The sequence below is a fragment of the Pseudophryne corroboree genome, chromosome 5, assembly GCF_028390025.1.
Source record: "Pseudophryne corroboree isolate aPseCor3 chromosome 5, aPseCor3.hap2, whole genome shotgun sequence".
Taxonomy (NCBI): Eukaryota; Metazoa; Chordata; class Amphibia; order Anura; family Myobatrachidae; genus Pseudophryne; species Pseudophryne corroboree.
The window spans coordinates 184875699-184895544 of record NC_086448.1 but is presented as its reverse complement, the minus strand read 5'-3'; the positions used below and the strand labels follow the sequence as shown (position 1 = coordinate 184895544).

The 19846-nt window shown below is 47.1% G+C and overlaps 1 protein-coding gene across 1 annotated transcript in view; it reads right to left on the bottom strand.

Moving 5' to 3' along the window:
• The window catches only part of ZMYND11 (zinc finger MYND-type containing 11), a 282804-nt gene that overhangs the window by 24979 nt on the left and 237979 nt on the right, over positions 1-19846 (bottom strand). Inside the window, exon 13 of the mRNA XM_063921925.1 lies at positions 5423-5488. Within this exon, the coding sequence (XP_063777995.1) occupies positions 5423-5488 (66 nt within the window). The remainder of the gene's footprint in view (positions 1-5422; positions 5489-19846) is intronic.

Sequence of the window (19846 nt, the reverse complement as noted above, 5' to 3'; positions counted from 1 at the left end):
AGCTTCTGCATTGACCAGCAGACGTAACCCACATTATTTTCACCTTCCGACTCTCTGCCTTGTCCTCCTTGCCATACCCGGTCAGCCATCACACAAGATGTACCCACAGCTTCAGGTACACTACCAATCCCTGCTGACTTCCAGAATTTGGATGGAGCTAGGCCCTCAGTTGGTGATGCCATGCTCCGTGATCCTTCAGAGGCTCCTCTCAATTCTGATGACGATTCCACTTATTTTTTTCCTCTACCTCCCCACTCCCAAACTCTTGTTCTATCACTCCTTCCTCACATGTTCCTCCCTTCAGTCACATATGCTTTTCCCTACCCACAGCTCTACCGCTCCATCCTACTCACTCTGCATCTATGGTTATGCTACTCTCACACCTTTTATTCCTCTATACCCCACAGTTGATTTCTCCAACTAACTCTCCCATCCACTGCTCTGACCTTCTACCGCCATTCCTCTACAATTCGTCTAATGCATCTGCATTGTATCTAATCACTCCCCCAAGGCTCTGCCCTTTTACTTGTGCACTCTGAAATGCAAGATCCATCTGCAACAAGATCACTCCCCTCCACGACCATTTCCTCTGTTAATCACCCTCTCTGCATCACTGAAATCTTGATCCCACCTTCTGACAGTTTATACCTTACTTCAACTAATTTCAGAATTTCCTCACTTTCTCATCTTTTGAGATTCACTCCATATGTCTCTCCTCCCTTATCAAACTCTGTATTAAAACTCCACAGTCCCCACCTGTCACTTACTCGCCATCGTTATTGTCTGGCTCTCCCATTTCCTTTCCTTGAAACTACTCACTCCCACCCATGGGAACTTTAAAATCCCTCTCAGTTACCCATGATTTCACCCAGTTAACTGCATCTCCCACACAATGGTCACACCCTGATCCTCATATGTTCTCATACCTCTGTGATATCTCCAACTTATCTATTAACCCTTTCACACTGCACAAATAACCCGGATATTGCTGGGGAAACTCAGGTCGGGTGACGGTGTGAAAGGGATGATCCAGGTCATGCCTAAAATGAGTTAATTAGTGGCTCAGATGCTCTTGGAGATGACGCCATCTCCAAGTATTCACTGTAGATAATGCACTGGCAGACACGGGTCCAGTGCTAAAGGCGGCGACACAGGAATAACCCGGGTCCACCCTGCGGTGTGAAAGGGGTAAGTACATCTAAACAGAGTTTCAAACCCTGCTTCAAAATGTGATCAAAATCCCAGGTCGGATCTTGGTCTGAAGGCAGTATAACACATACTTACCACTCTCTGACCACAACCTTCTCTTCCATTCCCTTCTACCACACATAAAATCGTCTGGATACTTACCAACCCGTATGATCTTGACCTCTCTTGCTTGTCATCTTCCCTTGAATCACTACTCTCTCTGCTATCCTCCCTGTTCTGCCTTAATGCAGCGATCTCATTTGAATCCACTGTATATGCAGCCATGGATAAAGGTGCCTCTGTCCCCAATGATCTAAACGCGAACCCTGGCTATCAAATTTCACTTGCTACATGCAAATATACTGCTCAGCGTCTTTACTCCAAGTGCAACATCCCTTTTTTCCACTATCTATTCCCTCACCAATTACACAGTTTCTTGTCACTTCACGGAGAAAAAGACTTGTCATGACATCTCCCCTCTACGGCTCTGAGTACTGCTCCAAACACCTTGCTTTCTTCCCAACTGTCAGACTCCTAGGTCCTCTTACTCTCTCCTCCTCTTCCCCCATAACATCTCTTAGATCCTGCCGCCTCCCACCACCGCTACTCTCTCCTCCCTCATACTTGCTGGCACCTAGCCACCTTTCCCTCTCTACTGGAATTTTCCTTCCACCTTCAAACACGTGCTCATCACTGCAATTATCAAGGAACCATCTTCTAACCCCGGTTCACTCTCACACTATATATCTAATTTCCATCCTTTTCAAACTTCTGGGATAGCTGGTTTACAATGCCTAAACATACACTGTCACTGCTCATTATCTCCTTGACCCTTTACTAATGAGTTTCCACCTTCCTTACTCTACTGAGACTGTGCCCATCAAGGTGACAATCAATCTATTTTTAGTAACTCAATGGACCACTTCTCCCTGCTGCTGCTACTTTGCCGCTTACAACACAGTAGAACACCTTCTTCTCCTTGATAACGTTCACTTCAATATCACTTCTATGCTTACACTTTAATCTACCTTTCCTAACCTGATCGCTTCTCCTTATCTCCTCTCCTATGTGTCTGGGACCTTAACTTGGATGACTGAATGCTACCTCTCAAGGTCAACATAGAAGTAACTTAGATTGAAATCTTTTTTTTTTGCATAATGACAACCCCCTCCTCCGTCTTCTCTTAAAATTAAAAATACCATTCTTTCACTGCTTAAGGGTCATTATTGCCTCAACCCTCGACATCTATAACATTGCCAAGATTTGTCATTTCTTCTCCCTGAATGTCACCATAACCTTGTCCACTCTCATTTCACCTCCCACCTTAATTGCTGCAATATTGCAGTCTCTAACTTGCCTGTTTCCTGACTAGTCCTCCCTGTTGTATGTCCTGAATGCGCAATCATGCTTAATCTTCCTTTACTTTTGTTCCTCTACAACCATGCTTCTCTGCAAAACCCTTCACTGGTGCCCTATTTCGTCTACAACACAATTCAAACTGCTTACGTTCACATACAGTAAATCATTGTACAACAGGCCTCCCAGTCCCACCAGACCAGACTCTCATCAAACCACCAATCTTTCAAGTACTCCCTTAAAATGCACTTCTTCATGTTTATTGATCCCGCCACATCATAAGTCAACCTCCTTCTCACAATATGCTCGATGTTAGCTCTTACAGTCAGTGCAACCTCCTGTCCTCACCGCCTTGTCTGCATGGAAAGTTTTCCTTATGTTCATAGTTGCATCTTTTGATGTCAATGCTATTTACAACTCTTGTATTGGACTTTTACTGATGCAATCATTTGTTCTCTTGCTCTGTTAAGTATTAGTACAGTATAATACTGGCACACTTCCATGCTATTTGTTCTAGTTTTTTTTATATTGCTGACTTTTCGTAATGTCGTAACAGCAGTCACATGCTCCTACAAGGTAACAGACCTATGGAAAAGCATTGTGGTCTTATGCAGACAATTTTATATCATTCAAAAAGTACTCCAAGTACACCATATTGCCTTCTATCCTGAAGTTATACAGCATATTAGAAATAGTTTCCTCCATAATATCGTCAGGGGAAAAGTAAAGCGGTTACAGTGTAATGTTCTGGCAAGTGCCGGGTGCAGCCTATATTCTGGCCATACCGATTTGTTCCCCCACTGGAAAAATCTCTGCTTTGAGAATAGAAGTTTACTTGCTGCCTTTTGCTGAAAGCGTCTGGTGTAGAGTTTAGCAAATGTTAAGATACTTAATCTTCCTGAAACTTTCTTAAAACCTTATTGGTAAGTAGTATTCCACCCAGGAATCACAGCAGACATATTGTACAATCCAGACAAAGGACCATATCCAATTGGCTGTGAGGTTTTGCGCGCCAAAAAATTTACACTGACCTTGCGACAAATTTTGGATTACTGTGGGTATGCATGCTCCCAATAACTGCACTATCCAATTATAATATAACTGGTCGTGGGGGTATTTTGCAGGTAGCTTGAGGATTGATGCTGTGTGATGGAAGGAGCGGGGGTAGTGTACAGTGTGTGTAGGTACCGGGTGCAGGGTTAGTGTAATGTGTGCGGAGAGTGGGTGCAGGGTTAGTGTAATGTGTGCGGAGAGCTGGTGCAGGGTTAGTGTAATGTGTGCGAAGAGCGGGTGCAGGGTTAGGGGTAGTGTAGTGTGTGCGGAGAGCGGGGGCAGAGTTAGGGGTAGCGTAGTGTAGTGTGTGCAGGGAGCGAATACAGGGTTAAAGGTAGAGTGTTCAGGTAGCGGGTGCAGGGTGAGCGGTAGTGTGTGTGGGGAGCGGGTGCAAGGTTCGGGGTAGTGTAGTGTGTGCAGGGAGCGAATACAGGGTTAGAGGTAGTGTAGAGTGTTCAGGTAGCGGGTGCAGGGTGAGCAGTAGTGTGTGTAGGGAGCGGATGCAGGGTTTGGGTAGTGGGGTGCAGGGTTAGGAGTAATACATGTCCTGTGCCTGACCGGTCACTGGAAGCTGTCTCTGCTGTCTGCGACACTAGAGAGAAGAACAAAAGGAGGCGGCAGTGCTTTGGTAGGTGATTAATTGGACTAATTAAGCTCATTGGAAACTTCCAATTGCTTAATTAGTTATGGGGGAGGGAGATCCGCAGCACTTCCCAACCATTTTTTTTCTAAAAATAAGGATTTTAGGAAAGATTAGTCGTGCTCTGGGCTGCGAGAAAAAAAAGCCCCCACCACTCAAAAAATAAAAAGCGACACACCTATTGCACTTGAATTAAATTCTTCCTGAGCAGTGGGTATTGCTGGGCTTCTGGGGTGTGGGGAGAGAGACTAACATTATTATTCATCTTATATTGACTTATTTAAAAAACAAACAAACCTAAATGACCTGGTTTTTATGCACCCATTCTATGTACCTACTCGTCTACATATTTTGGTATCCTTGCACTATAACTATGTAACTTATATTACAACTTTCTTATTACGTAATTTTATTTGTTACTAGTACTGCCCAACCTTATGCTTTTGTGAATTTGATTTAATTGTGATTTATGTATACCATATGGTTGAATGCCTTATGTTCTTTTCCCGTATAAAATTCCTTTGTGCATTATATCTTGATTGTACATTATCTACAATGCTTCAATAAAAATATTTTCGAAAAAACAAACCAAAATCTGCACCTAATTGAATAGCAAAAATCTCACACCTTGCTATCACTTGCTATTCCACATTGGCTGCTGAGCGTTGAACACTGGTTATCTAGTAGAGACTAGCCTTTCACAGATGTTGTAATCTAGGGATACCTAAGATTAATTTAAGTAGTTCTGGGGAGTAATCAGCTATCCCTTGGGTGTATGTGACATCATAGGGGCAGAAGTATCTGTGTGATTAGTTAGAATTTTAAGCACCACTTTGGGAAATGAGTGCTTAAATATAACCAGGAGTACTGTGTTACATCTGTGTGGTGTATACATAATATAAGATCAGCATATCTATCTATCTATCTATCTATCTATCTATCTATCTATCTATCTATCTATCTATCTATCTATCTATCTATCTATCTATCTATCCCAAGTAATATCAGAGAGTTCTAATCTAACTCAATCACATTCACTGTTAATCTAATCCGATCAGGTACAAGCCCTTAAGAGAATATAGCAATTGGCAGGCTGCTAAATGACATGTATATTCTAACATTCCTCTGTTTTCAGTGGATGGGAACAGTTCACAACATGCAGTAATAACAATGAGAAAATCTTACTTCCTTCTTGGGTTCTACATTTTGATTGCGTCGTCCTTTCTTGGCTCTTGTTTCCGGAGTTGCCTTCTGCTCGAAAGATTAAGGAAACAAAGTAAATGCAATCCTGCTAACACTGAACAGATTTTAAACATGCTTTTCATCCTTAACATACAGAGACAAGATAATCTGTAAATTATGCAGACCTTGTTCGTGTTCTGTTTATAGCTAGTCTGGGCCTCAATTAGAAAGGCTAGAGGAAACAATTCATAGACATGTCTCGTTGCCCAGACAATATATCTCTATGTCTGCAGGAAACCAGGACAAGCTGTGAGGAGGTTGTGTGAGGACTCCAGGTGTACTCCAGGTGATCTGTCACTTTTGGAGACGGGTACATATATTCCATAAATAATAGCCTCCTGTAGTACAGTCATACGGCTATAATAATGAGATCAGCCAGGAAGGGAGTGCTAATAAGGTAAATGTGCTTATACTTGTACAGTGCACTCTGTATTTTCTGAGCAATGCAGTAAAGAAAAAACACAGAACCTTGATACTTTCTTTTATTAGAAATGTCTCTGATTTTTAACAGCACTGAATAACAATGTATCAGACGTTGTGGCTTTTCTTTGTCCTTTATCTGTCAAAGAGCAAAATAATTACTGTTCTGTACTAATACATAACGAGCTCCCTCAAGTGCTAATACTGGAGGGGCATGAGAGAAGTTCTCTGAATAGTATGCCGTCATGATGCAGACACGAACAATGTAAACGCTGTTCCTGTCGGCAGCATAATGCCGGAACCACAATGTTGACCTGCAAAATACTAATGAAAGCATTTTAACACTGCCGGCAGTCCAAATGCAAACATGCTGCTTGTCAACCCAGCCCCACTGAACCAACAGGTGTGAGAAACTTCCAATAGCCAAAATAATATCAGCGATCTCTTCCTATGAATCCCAGAATCATACCACCTGCAGTATGTTTGTCTCTGTATGACAGGCAACAGGGTGTAACCTAAACAACCTAAAATAATGTACAGAAATCCCAGTATGCTGCTCCACGCAGGAGTCTAGAAGTGATTGCCCGAGACAGTGCGCACAACTGTTACCAACAAGCCAAGATGTACAGAAGATGAACATACTTAACACTAAAAAAAATAAGAATTTACTCACCGGTAATTCTATTTCTCGTAGTCCGTAGTGGATGCTGGGAACTCCGTAAGGACCATGGGAATAGCGGGCTCCGCAGGAGACTGGGCACTCTAAAAGAAAGATTAGGTACTATCTGGTGTGCACTGGCTCCTCCCTCTATGCCCCTCCTCCAGACCTCAGTTAGGGAAACTGTGCCCGGAAGAGCTGACACAATAAGTAAAGGATTTGGAATCCCGGGTAAGACCAGCCACACCAATCACACCGTACAACTCGTGATACTATACCCAGTTAACAGTATGAATAACAACTGAGCCTCACGAAAAGATGGCTCATAACAATAACCCTTTAGTTAGGCAATAACTATATACAAGTATTGCAGACAATCCGCACTTGGGATGGGCGCCCAGCATCCACTACGGACTACGAGAGATAGAATTACCGGTGAGTAAATTCTTATTTTCTCTGACGTCCTAGTGGATGCTGGGAACTCCGTAAGGACCATGGGGATTATACCAAAGCTCCCAAACGGGCGGGAGAGTGCGGATGACTCTGCAGCACCGAATGAGCAAACTCAAGGTCCTCCTGAGCCAGGGTATCAAACTTGTAGAATTTTGCAAATGTGTTTGACCCCGACCAAGTAGCAGCTCGGCAAAGCTGTAAAGCCGAGACCACTCGGGCAGCCGCCCAAGAAGAGCCCACCTACCTTGTGGAATGGGCTTTTACTGATTTAGGATGCGGCAGTCCAGCCGCAGAAAGTGCAAGTTGAATCGTGCTATAGATCCAGCGAGCAATAGTCTGCTTTGAAGCAGGAGCACCCAGCTTGTTGGGTGCATACAGGATAAATAGCGAGTCAGTTTTCCTGACTCTAGCCATCCTGGAAACATAGATTTTCAGGGCCCTGGCTACGTCCAGCAACTTGGAATCCTCCAAGTCCCGAGTAGCCGCAGGCACCACAATAGGTTGGTTCAAATGAAACGCTGATACCACCTTAGGAAGAAACTGGGAACGAGTCCTCAATTCCGCCCTATCCATATGAAAAATCAGATAAGGGCTTTTACATGACAAAGCCGCCAATTCTGATACACGCCTGGCCGAAGCCAAGGCCAACAGCATGACCACTTTCCGCGTGAGATATTTTTGCTCCACGGTTTTAAGTGGCTCAACCAATGCGACTTTAGGAAATCCAACACCACGTTGAGATCCCAAGGTGCCACTGGAGGCACAAAAGGAGGCTGAATATTCAGCACTCCTTTAACAAAAGTCTGAACTTCAGGCAGTGAAGCCAGTTCGTTTTGGAAGAAAATCGACAGAGCCAAAATCTGGACCTTAATGGAACCCAAGTTGAGGCCCATAGTCACCCCTGACTGTAGGAAGTGCAGAAATCAACCCAGCTGAAATTCCTCCGTTGGGACCTTCCAGGCCTCACACCAAGCAACATATTTCCGCCATTTGCGGTGATAATGTTTTGCGGTCACAACCTTCCTAGCTTTAATAAGCGTAGGAATGACTTCCTCCGGAATGCCCTTTTCCTTTAGGATCCGGTGTTCAACCGCCAAGCCGTCAAACGCAGCCGCGGTAAGTCTTGGAACAGACAGGGCCCCTGCAGTAGCAGGTCCTGTCTGAGAGGCAGAGGCCAAGGGTCCTCTGAGATCATTTCTTGAAGTTCTAGGTACCAAGCTCTTCTTGGCCAATCCGGAACAATGAGTATAGTTCTTACTCCTCTCCTTCTTATTATTCTCAGTACCTTGGGTATGAGAGGAAGAGGAGGGAACACATAAACCGACTGGTACACCCACGGTGTCACTAGAGCATCCACAGCTATCGCCTGAGGGTCCCTTGACCTGGCGCAATATCTTTTTAGCTTTTTGTTGAGGCGGGACGCCATCATGTCCACCTGTGGCCGTTCCCAACGGTTCACAATAAGCTGGAAGACCTCTGGATGAAGTCCCCACTCTCCCGGGTGGAGGTCGTGCCTGCTGAGGAAGTCTGCTTCCCAGTTGTCCACTCCCGGAATGAACACTGCTGACAGTGCTATCACGTGATTCTCCGCCATCAAAGAATCCTTGTGGCTTCTGCCATTGCCACCCTGCTTCTTGTGCCGCCCTGGTGGTTTACATGGGCGACCGCTGTGATGTTGTCTGACTGAATCAGAACCGGTTGGTTTTGAAGCAGGGGTTCTGCTTGACTCAGGGCGTTGTAAATGTCCCTTAGTTCCAGAATATTTATGTGTAGGGAAGTTTCCTGACTTGACCATTGTCCTTGGAAGTTTCTTCCCTGGGTGACTGCCCCCCAACCTCGGAGGCTTGCATCCGTGGTCACCAGGACCCAGTCCTGTATGCCGAATCTGCGGCCTTCGAGCAGATGAGCACTCTGCAGCCACCACAGCAGAGACACCCTGGCCCTCGGGGACAGGGTGATTAACCGATGCATCTGGAGATGCGATCCGGACCACTTGTCCAACAGATCCCACTGGAAGATCCTTGCATGGAATCTGCCGAATGGACTTGCTTCGTAAGAAGCTACCATCTTTCCCAGGACTTGCAAGCAGTGATGCACCAACACCTGCTTTGGTTTCAGGAGGACCCTGACCAGAGATGATAATTCCTGGGCCTTCTCCTCCGGGAGAAATATCTTCTTCTGTTCTGTGTCCAGAATCATGCCCAAGAACAGCAGACGCGTCGCAGGAATCAGCTGCGACTTTGGGATATTCAGAATCCAGCCGTGCTGATGCAGCACTTCCTGAGATAGTGCCACGCCGACTAGCAACTGCTCTTTGGACCTCGCCTTTATAAGGAGATCGTCCAAGTACAGAATAATCATGACTCCCTTCTTTCGGAGGAGCATCATCATTTCGGCCATTACCTTGGTAAACACCCACGGTGCCGTGGACAGACCAGACGGCAACGTCTGGAATTGGTAATGACAGTCCTGTACCACACCCTTGAGGTACTTTGAACTTGAACTTTTTTATATAAATGTTCAAGGATTTTAAATTTTTTTTTTAAATTCAATAGTTTTTTATTGGTTTTTACAATGTTTTAACATTTAAACATTGCCTAGGGCAAGCATAACATACTTACAACAACCAGACTATAACACTTAAACAAGTAACAACAACATGCTACGGTATTGCAGAGAGAGCATAGTGTGATGTGGTATTAAATATCTCATTCAGAATCATAAATAGCAATAGAGCAGTGGTGATCCAGAATTCCTATATATTAGACCCACATTGTATTATCTTTTATCACGATAACATCGTGCCTTTGGATCCGGCCGGCCACGGGCCATTCACCCCAGAGAACTCACACAAAGACTACTCATATCGGGCAGTTAAATAGATCTAGGGTTCAGCAGTATTCATCCTTGAAGCGAAATAGCGAGAGCTCATCCACCTTCCCCATATAGCAATAAACTTTTTTTCCGCATTCCTGGCCAGATATACGAATTTTTCATGTGCAACCGTAGTATTAACCAGAGCAATCCAGGATTGTGGCGCCGGGGCTTCATTAGCCATCCATAATCTGGCTATGCAAACCTTGGCCAGAGCACTGAGGTTTATAACATATCGTCGACTGGGCGGGTCTAGAGTTTCCTCATCTATAGTTGCCAATATGCAAGAGATAGGTGTAAGTACGGTAGAGGGGATACCCGTACCAACTATGGCCCGTATAACCTCCTCCCAAAACTTCGACACCAGAGGGCATATCCATATCATATGCCAAAAGTCTGCTCCCATAGTGCCGCATTTGGGACATTTTGAGCTGTGGGATCCCCCTATATGTGACAATCGCAGAGGTGACATATATACCCTGTGCAGCACGAACAACTGAATTTGTTGATATCGGACAGATGATGTTGAAAGCCGGCTCGATCCCAGGGCACCCTCCCATATCTCATCCGACACTGGACCTAGGTCAGATTCCCACTTGGTCTTAAGGGAGCTAAGGGGGTCTATATGATGCATTTGAAGTAACCGGCCATATAATTTGGATACTAAGTGACCGGGTCCCACTGTCTGCAACAGCAATTTGACCGGAGAATCAGTAAGCGCCGGCGGGCCATCGGGGAATTGGGCAGACACCGCATGTCTCAATTGAAGGAAGCGATAAAAATACGCTGAGGGGACGTTAAATTCCTGTTGAATCTGCTGGAAAGATCTAAAAAACCCATCAACATACAAGTGTCCCAGTGAAGTCACCCCCCATGGTTCCCACACCTCCCTGACTTGAAGCTGACACAACTCTGGCAATCCATATTTATTGTTCAGCGGAGTGTCAGGGTCAATGCCCTGTCCTTGCAATATCCGATGCGCCAGTCTCCAAACAGTAATATATTGTTTAAAGAGTGGTAGTGCCGATACTTTGACACTTCCACAGAGAAGCAGTCTCAGTGGTGAACCACCTGGGTATTCCTGCAATACCAGCTGAGAATGCAAACTTGAAGTGTCAGATTCATTAACCCATTCCCATAGATGTGCTAGTTGTGCTGCAAAATAATAAAGACGAAAGTTGGGAAGAGCCAGCCCCCCTGAGGTTTTGGGCCTAGTCAGAGTATTAAGTTTCAACCGTGCCCGTTTACTAGCCCAAACCAGAGAGGACATCAAGCCATCTATCTGTTTGAAAGTTTTCTGGGGGATGTATATCGGGGATTGTTGAAGTATGTATAGGAGTTTGGGTTGAAAAACCATTTTTACCAGATTAACCCTCCCTGTAGCCGTCAGGGGCAATTTCCCCCAGACCTTCACCTTATTGCGAAGATAAGATATTTGCGGTGTAATATTAAGGGAAGTAAATTTATGAGGGTCATTGGATATCCATATGCCCAGATACTTAAAGGAATTCACCCATCTTAGCGGGAGAACAACCAATGGGGAGGCAGGGACCTCACCTTGAAGCGGAATAATGGAGGATTTCTCCCAATTGATCAGGAGCCCTGAGTAACATCCGAACTTATTAATAATATCTAAAATCTTAGGCATAGACTCAGCATAGCGATCCACAAATAGCAGGATATCATCGGCATAAAGAGCTATTTTCTCCTCCCTGGTGCCCACGGTGTATCCAATAATCTCAGGGTTCGCTCGCAGAAGACATGCAAGGGGTTCAATGGCTATAGCAAACAGGGTAGGGGACAATGGGCATCCCTGACGAGTGCCTCTGGACAACGGAAAGGAATGTGACACAAAGCCATTCACCGTCACTCTAGCCAGGGGAGAGGAATACATCAGGCGGACAAATTTGATAAAGTTAGGGCCTATACCAAACTTGCGCATGACCCTCCACAAGTACTCCCACTCCACGGAGTCAAAGGCCTTAGCGGCGTCTAGTGATACTACTATGGATGAGGGTGCCTCACGGGGGACCTGTAGATGGGTAAATAATCGTCTGAGATTAATGGATGTTGATTTATTGGGCATAAATCCCGTCTGATCTGGGTGTATGATCTGTGTAATTACCTTATTTAATCTACATGCCAGGATTTTGGCCAGAATTTTGATATCGGTCGGTAGAAGGGAGATAGGTCTATAAGAATCAACCTTCCTATGGTCCTTATCGGGCTTCGGAAGGACAATAATCAATGCCTCCGCCATAGATAATGGGAGGGATTCCTGTGTGAATATTTGACTATATAGCTCAAGCAATTGGGGGACAAAAAAATCTAAATGGCGCCTATATAGCTCAGACGGTATGCCATCGGGCCCTGAAGCCTTCCCATTGGGGGCAGCACTGATCGCATCCGCAATCTCCTCCGGCGTAATAGGTGCCTCGAGGAAGTCATGCGCCTCACCAGTCAGCAAGGGAAGCTGTATAGTCTGTAAATATTCGTCTAATTGCATCGGGGTACAGTCCAGTTTAGAGCTATATAAACGTCTATAGTACGACACGAATTCCGACGCAATCTGTGGGGTCTGCACTACAGTGGTACCGTCTGGGGCCTCTATTTCAACCACGGTATTAGCGGATCTCTCACCTCGTGCCAAAGAGGCTAAATATGATCCCGGCCTATCCCCGGAGGCGTAGAAGGTGTGAGAGGAAAAGAGGAGTCTATGCTGAGTCTTTTCCATTAGACATTCCCTCCATTCCCCCTGCGCTGTCAACCATGCAGATTTGGAACTATCCAAGCAATCCTGTAAGTATTTTACCTCAGCAGCAACACTCAAGGTCTCTAGCTCGGACTCCCGGTGCCTGAAAAAGGTTTTTAAATTAGCCACTCGTTTAATTAGGGTTCCCCGCAAAAAGGCCTTGAACGCATCCCATAAATTAGAGATAGGTTGCCCAGCCTTATTTATCTCAAAAAATTCCCGCCACGCAGTCACCAAATCGGAGCCATCTCCCATATGTACTAGCCAAAACGGGTTAAACTTCCACACTGCCTGGCCTCTAGAGCAGCCAAAGTCCAGGGTCAATGTTAAAGGGGAGTGGTCCGATATACCCCTAGTCTCATATTTGCTATCCTGGACCCTAGGAATCAGATCGTTCGAGAGAAGGGCCAGGTCAATCCTAGAGAACGAGGAGTGGGAATGTGAGAAGCATGAATATTGTTTAGCAGATGGATGTCTCAGTCTCCAGGGATCAACCAGGCCCAGTCCCGACACAACCTCAGCAAAATCATTTCTACCAGAGTGTGGACCAGAGGGATTGGTGGAGAATCTATCCATCGCTTTATCTAAAACATTGTTGAAATCCCCCACACAAACCACGGGTATACCCGGTGACAAGGCCATAAATCCTGCAACCCTTTTTAGGACATCTGAGGAGTACGGGGGGGGCACATATACGGACAGCAAAAGCAGAGGGGTACAGTGGATTTTACACTTTAAAAACACATATCTTCCCCATGGGTCCGTTTGTACTGACTCCAGTACAAAGGGAACTGCCTTCTTTATAAGGATAGAGACCCCCCGAGAGGCAGAAGTGTGTGTGGAATGGAATGCCCACCCTACCCAAGGTCTTTTAAGGGCAAGGGTCTTACTGCCCACCAGGTGGGTCTCCATAAGACATATCACATCAGCGGCATATTGCTTAATTTGTCTAAGCACAAGGGATCTCTTGATCTTGTCATTGAGTCCCCTTACATTCCATGACACCAACCTAAGTCCAACCATGAGGGGTCGTTTTGATAATAAGAGAGGCTACAGCCAGCAGCCAGCCAGATCCATCTTCTCTGTATACAAGAACAAGGCACCACCGCTCAATGAGTAGATTCGTAAGCCACACACACTCAAATTTCGACCATCCATACCAGAAACAACCATAGCCAACAACTTCCCCCCTCCCCCCACCCTGTATACTACTCCCAACCTGCAGCATACTTGGATCCCTGAACCTAATACCGGCTCAAGCCCAGAGCACACACCTTGTTATACCCTGGGTGGAGCCAGAAATACAATGGCCCTAAGAAAGAGAAAACAAAACACAAACAAAACAAAACTTCCCCAGCCTGTAGACTAATTCGCCCCCATAGGATAGAAAAAGAGGCGAGATATACAAAGTCACCCCCCGGGACTTAAGATCAAATATAATCAGGTATATTCGGACCGCCGATATATCCCTCCTCTCCCCCGGCCCCCCACCCGACATGTCCCAGCATTATTAATATAGTAATTGCCTGTATAAGAAGAATAACAAGACAGAAAATCAGGTAAGTAATTAACCCCCCTACCACCCTCATATCCTCAGGGAACAGCATAGATAGTTAAACATTTTCCCCCACATCCTGCATCACTCCAGTAGATATGCATATAATCTTATCCTGTACATAAAATCTTTTGCCACACAGTCACAGGAATTAATCACTCATCAGCAAGGGCCCGTCTCGCCGGGAAGCGTCTATCCAGCCACATCATCGCCTCACGAGGAGCCTCAAAAAACTTGGTCTCCCCATCAGCTACCACTCGTAATCGTGATGGAAAGAGCATGGCGTATGGCAGTTCAAGTTCCCGGAGTCTCCGCTTAACAGGCAGAAACTGAGCTCTATCTTTCTGCACCTCCACCGCAAAGTCTGGGAAGACCGATATTGGCGACCCGTTCCATTTTAGGGGGCCTTTCGTGCGAGCAAGTTTCAGAACAGTGTCCCGGTCGCGGAAGTGAAGGAACTTGGCGATGAAGGTACGAGGCGGGGCCCCCGGAGGCAACGGGCGCATCGGCACTCTATGAGCTCGTTCTATGGTGAAATGCGGCGAGAATTCATCGGGTCCAAATGCCTTCCGAAGCCACGCCTCTAGAAATTCCTCAGGAGATGAGCCCTCCTCCTTCTCGGGCAGACCGATGAAACGGACATTGTTGCGACGTAAGCGTCCCTCCATATCCGTTAGTTTTTTGCGCACATCAGTCATTTGAGACTCCAAAGTGTCAGTACGCCGCCCCAGCGGAGTGACAGTATCCTCGACATTGGAGATACGGGTTTCGGCCTCACCCACCCTCTCTCTCACCCGTTGTAGGTCCTGATGTATAATGGAGAGATCAGACTGCACCTGCCCGATTTTGTCAGCCAAGCGGGCCTCGCTTGCTGTCACGGCGTCCAACACTCTTTGTAACGCAGCATCAGGTGGTTCTGATGAGACAGAGCTGTATGCAGGAGAAGGGGGCGAAGACTCATCTTGTGTAGTTTCCCTCCGCTGTTGTTGGGGACCGGGGTTGCGGATAAACTTTTCCATTGCGCCTGCCGCCGCGTTTTGTTGACGGCCTTTCACCATTTTGGATAACACGATGCCACCGTATATGACCGATTATAATCAAAGCAGTGCAGGCAAGAGAGGGGGCGCAGGCAGCGGCTCACTATGTGAGGGCCAATAGACGCAGGACGGATATATATATATAAAAGGACCAGTGTTCCTGATAGTGTGGCACTATAGAATTGGTAGTTATGGTCAGGATCAGGGGATCAAGCAACTTCTCACCTGCATAAACGAGGCAGAGCAATGCAGGTCTGCTTTATTATCCTTTGCCAGCCACTAGTCAGGTCTGGCTGCTCAGGCTGCATATAATAGTGTCTGGCAGGAGAGGTGTGGACTGGAGCAGAGCTGAGCCCAGTGCCAACCTCAAGATGGCGCCCGGAGAAGCCCACAGTCAGCCCAGCCTGTGTTATATCTCACAGGGGACCAGGGCTTTTGTAGCAGGCAGAGGGGGTATCAGCTGTCCGGCTCATAGGCCGCTCCGTTTGTGGGTTTTTTTTTGTGCAGGGCTGTCAGGGGCGGGTGGCGGAGCCCCGTGCGCGCGGCCCGCCAACCGCAAGATGGCGCCCGGCGGTCTCCCGTGCTCTGCAGGGCCGCGACAAGCGCCCTGGTCGTCCGGCAGAGAAGTAGAGCAGAGCGGTATGTTGTGCGGGTGACGGGGCCCCCGCGGTATCTCTTCGCCGGCCGCAGGGTACGCTAGGAGAGCCGGGCGGGAGGCGACTAGCACAGCTCCCTTGCAGCAGGATCCAAGATGGCGCCGGCCTCGTGCAGGACAGGATCAGCACAGCCCTTCTTTCGTACCCAGCAGGTACAGTGAGCACAGGATCCACTTGGAAAGGGGCTCAGAACGGGCAGCAGAGTTTCATAAAGCCGCACAGGGCCGTTTATGCAGTCTCACAGGGGGTGCCAGGATGTTTTCAGGATATTGTCGGCTGGGGAGCTAGGATAGCACGTCCTACTCCATTACTCGTCAGGCCACGCCCCCTCAAGGATTTTAAATTTAGAATGGGTCTCACCGAACCGTCTGGTTTCGGTACCACAACATTGTGGAATAGTAACCCCGTCCCTGTTGAAGGAGGGGTACCTTGATTATCACCTGCTGAAGACACAGCTTGTGAATTGCCGCCAGTACTACCTCCCTTTCTCTGAGGGCAGCAGGCAAGGCTGATTTGAGGTAACGGCTAGGGGGAGTCGCCTCGAACTCCAGCTTGTATCCCTGTGATACTACTTGCAGAACCCAGGGATCCATCTGTGAGCGAGCCCACTGGTCGCTGAAGTTCCGGAGACGCGCCCCCACCGCACCTGGCTCAGCCTGTGGAGCCCCAGCGTCATGCGGTGGACTTAGAGGAAGCGGGGGAAGATTTTTGATCCTGGTAACTGGCTGTCTGGTGCAGCCTTTTTCCTTCTTCCCTTGCCTCTGGCAGAAAGGAAGCGCCTTTGACCCGCTTGCTTTTCTGAGGCCGAAAGGACTGTACCTGATAATACGTTGCTTTCTTAGGCCGTGAGGGAACCTGAGGTAAAAATTTTGACTTCCCAGCTGTTGCTGTGGATACGAGGTCCGAGAGACCATCCCCAAACAATTCCTCACCCTTATAAGGCAGAATCTCCATGTGCCTTTTAGAATCAGCATCACCTGTCCACTGCCGGGTCCATAATACCCTCCTGGCAGAAATGGACATTGCATTAATTCTGGATGCCAGCCGGCAAATATCCCTCTGTGCATCCCTCATATATAAGACGACGTCTTTAATATGCTCTATGGTTAGCAAAATAGTATCCCTGTCGAGGGTAACACTATTATCTGACAGGGTATCAGACCACGCTGCAGCACCACTACACCTCCATGCTGAGGCAATTGCAGGTCTCAGTATAGTACCTGAGTGTGTATATACAGACTTCAGGATTTCCTCCTGCTTTCTATCAGCAGGCTCCTTCAAGGTGGCCGTATCCTGAGACGGCAGTGCCACCTTTTTTGACAAACGTGTGAGCGCCTTATCCACCCCAGGGGATATCTCCCAACGTGACCTATCCTCTGGCGGGAAAGGGTACGCCATCAGTAACTTTTTAGAAATCACCAGTTTCTTATCGGGGGAAACCCACGCTTCTTCACACACTTCATTCAATTCATCTGATGGGGGAACAAAACACTGGCTGCTTTTTCTCCCCAATAATAAAACCCCTTTTTAGTGGTACTTGGGTTAATGTCAGAAATGTGTAACACATTTTTCATTGCCGAAATCATGCAACGGATGCCCCTAGTGGATTGTGTATATGTCTCAACCTCGTCGACACTGGAGTCAGACTCCGTGTCGACATCTGTGTCTGCCATCTGAGGTAGCGGCTGTTTTTGAGCCCCTGATGGCCTTTGAGACGCCTGGGCAGGCGCGGGCTGAGAAGCCGGCTGTCCCATGGCTATTACGTCATCCAGCCTTTTATGTAAGGAGTTGACACTGTCGGTTAATACCTTCCACATATCCACCCACTCTGGTGTCGGCCCCGCAGGGGGTGACATCACATTTATCGGCACCTGCTCCGCCTCCACATAAGCCTCCTCATCAAACAAGTCGACACAGCCGTACCGACACACCGCACACACACAGGGAATGCTCTGACTGAGGACAGGACCCCACAAAGTCCTTTGGGGAGACAGAGAGAGAGTATGCCAGCACACACCACAGCGCTATTTAATCAGGAATTTACACTAATAGAAAGTGATTTTTCACTATAGCTGCTTTTTATATACAGTTTGCGCCTAAATTTAGTGCCCCCCCCTCTCTTTTTAACCCTTTGAGCCTGGAAACTGCAGGGGAGAGCCTGGGGAGCTGTCTTCCAGCTGCACTGTGAAGAGAAAATGGCGCCAGTGTGCTGAGGGAGATAGCCACGCCCCATTTTCGGCGGACTTCTCCCGCTCTTATAATTGTATTATGGCAGGGGATTTTTACACATATATAGCTTATTAGGCTATATTATATGTTGTTTGCCAAAGTTAAGGTACTCTAATTGCAGCCCAGGGCGCCCCCCCCCCCTAGCGCAATGCACCCATCAGTGACCGGAGTATGTGGTGTGCATAGGGAGCAATGGCGCACAGCTGCAGTGCTGTGTGCTACCTTAATGAAGACCGAAGTCTTCAGCCGCCGATTTCCAGGACGTTCTTCTTGCTTCTGGCTCTGTGAGGGGGACGGCGGCGCGGCTCCGGGACCAGACGACCGAGGCTGGGCCTGTGTTCGATCCCTCTGGAGCTAATGGTGCCCAGTAGCCTAAGAAGCCCAAGCTAGCTGCAAGCAGGTAGGTTCGCTTCTTCTCCCCTTAGTCCCTCGTAGCAGTGAGTCTGTTGCCAGCAGATCTCACTGAAAATAAAAAACCTAACAAATACTTTCTTTACTAGGAGCTCAGGAGAGCCCCTTAGTGTGCAACCAGCTCGGGCCGGGCACAGATTCTAACTGAGGTCTGGAGGCGGGGCATAGAGGGAGGAGCCAGTGCACACCAGATAGTACCTAATCTTTCTTTTAGAGTGCCCAGTCTCCTGCGGAGCCCGCTATTCCCATGGTCCTTACGGAGTTCCCAGCATCCACTAGGACGTCAGAGAAATAAATAATCTTATACGTGTAAATAGTGTATTTCCCAAGATGTATCCAATAATGAATTGTAGTATAGGTGCCACGTTAGCGTCAGCTTTACGAGAGGCATACAGTACATGCGTCCGAATACACATAACCAGCTCATAAGTGCAAGAAATGTTTTTTTTTTAACCTGTTTTGATAATATAAAATACATTAACTATTTGATTCCATTTAAAAAATAATAAGAGTCTGAATCTGTATACAAAGTGCTACGATGCAGCTTCTGCACCTCTTTGGGCCTAATTTAGAACTGATCACTGTTGTGCGAATTCGCAAGGAAGACGATTATCGATTGTCTGCGCATGCATACGGATCGTAGTGCGCACGTGTAAGGCAAAACTGCGAAAACATCCAGCGTCTTTTTTGATCGCAAGGTGAACGCAGGCTGATTGACAGGAAGTGGGTGTTTGGGGGTGGTAACTGGCCGTTTTCTGGGAGTGTCAGTAAAAATGAGATTTATGGCAGACTTACCATTGTTAAATCTTTCTGCGAGGTACACTGGATTCCACAGGGAATAACATCAGGGTGTAGAGTTGGATCTTGATCCGAGGCACCAACAGGCTAAAGCTTTGTCTGTTCCCAGGATACACTGCACAGCCTCCTCTATAGCCCCGCCTCCAGGCACTGGAGCTCAGTTTTGTTAACCAGTCCAATGCAGTAGCACATAAGAGAGACGGTAGATGTTAGTCACATAGAATCACATTCTCACGACAGGAGAAGGGACTAGCGGCTAATGCCATACAAACCCAAAGAAGCTAAGTGTGTCAGGGTGGGCGCCCTGTGGAATCCAGTGTACCTCGCAGAAAGAGATTTAACAATGGTAAGTCTACCATAAATCTCCTTTTCTGCAGCAGGGTACACTGGTATCCCACAGGGAATAACATCGGGGATGTCCTAAAGCAGTTCCTCATGGGAGGGGACGCACTGCAGTGGGCACAAGAACCCGGCGTCCAAAGGAAGCATCCTGGAAGGCGGAAGTATCAAAGGCATAAAACCTG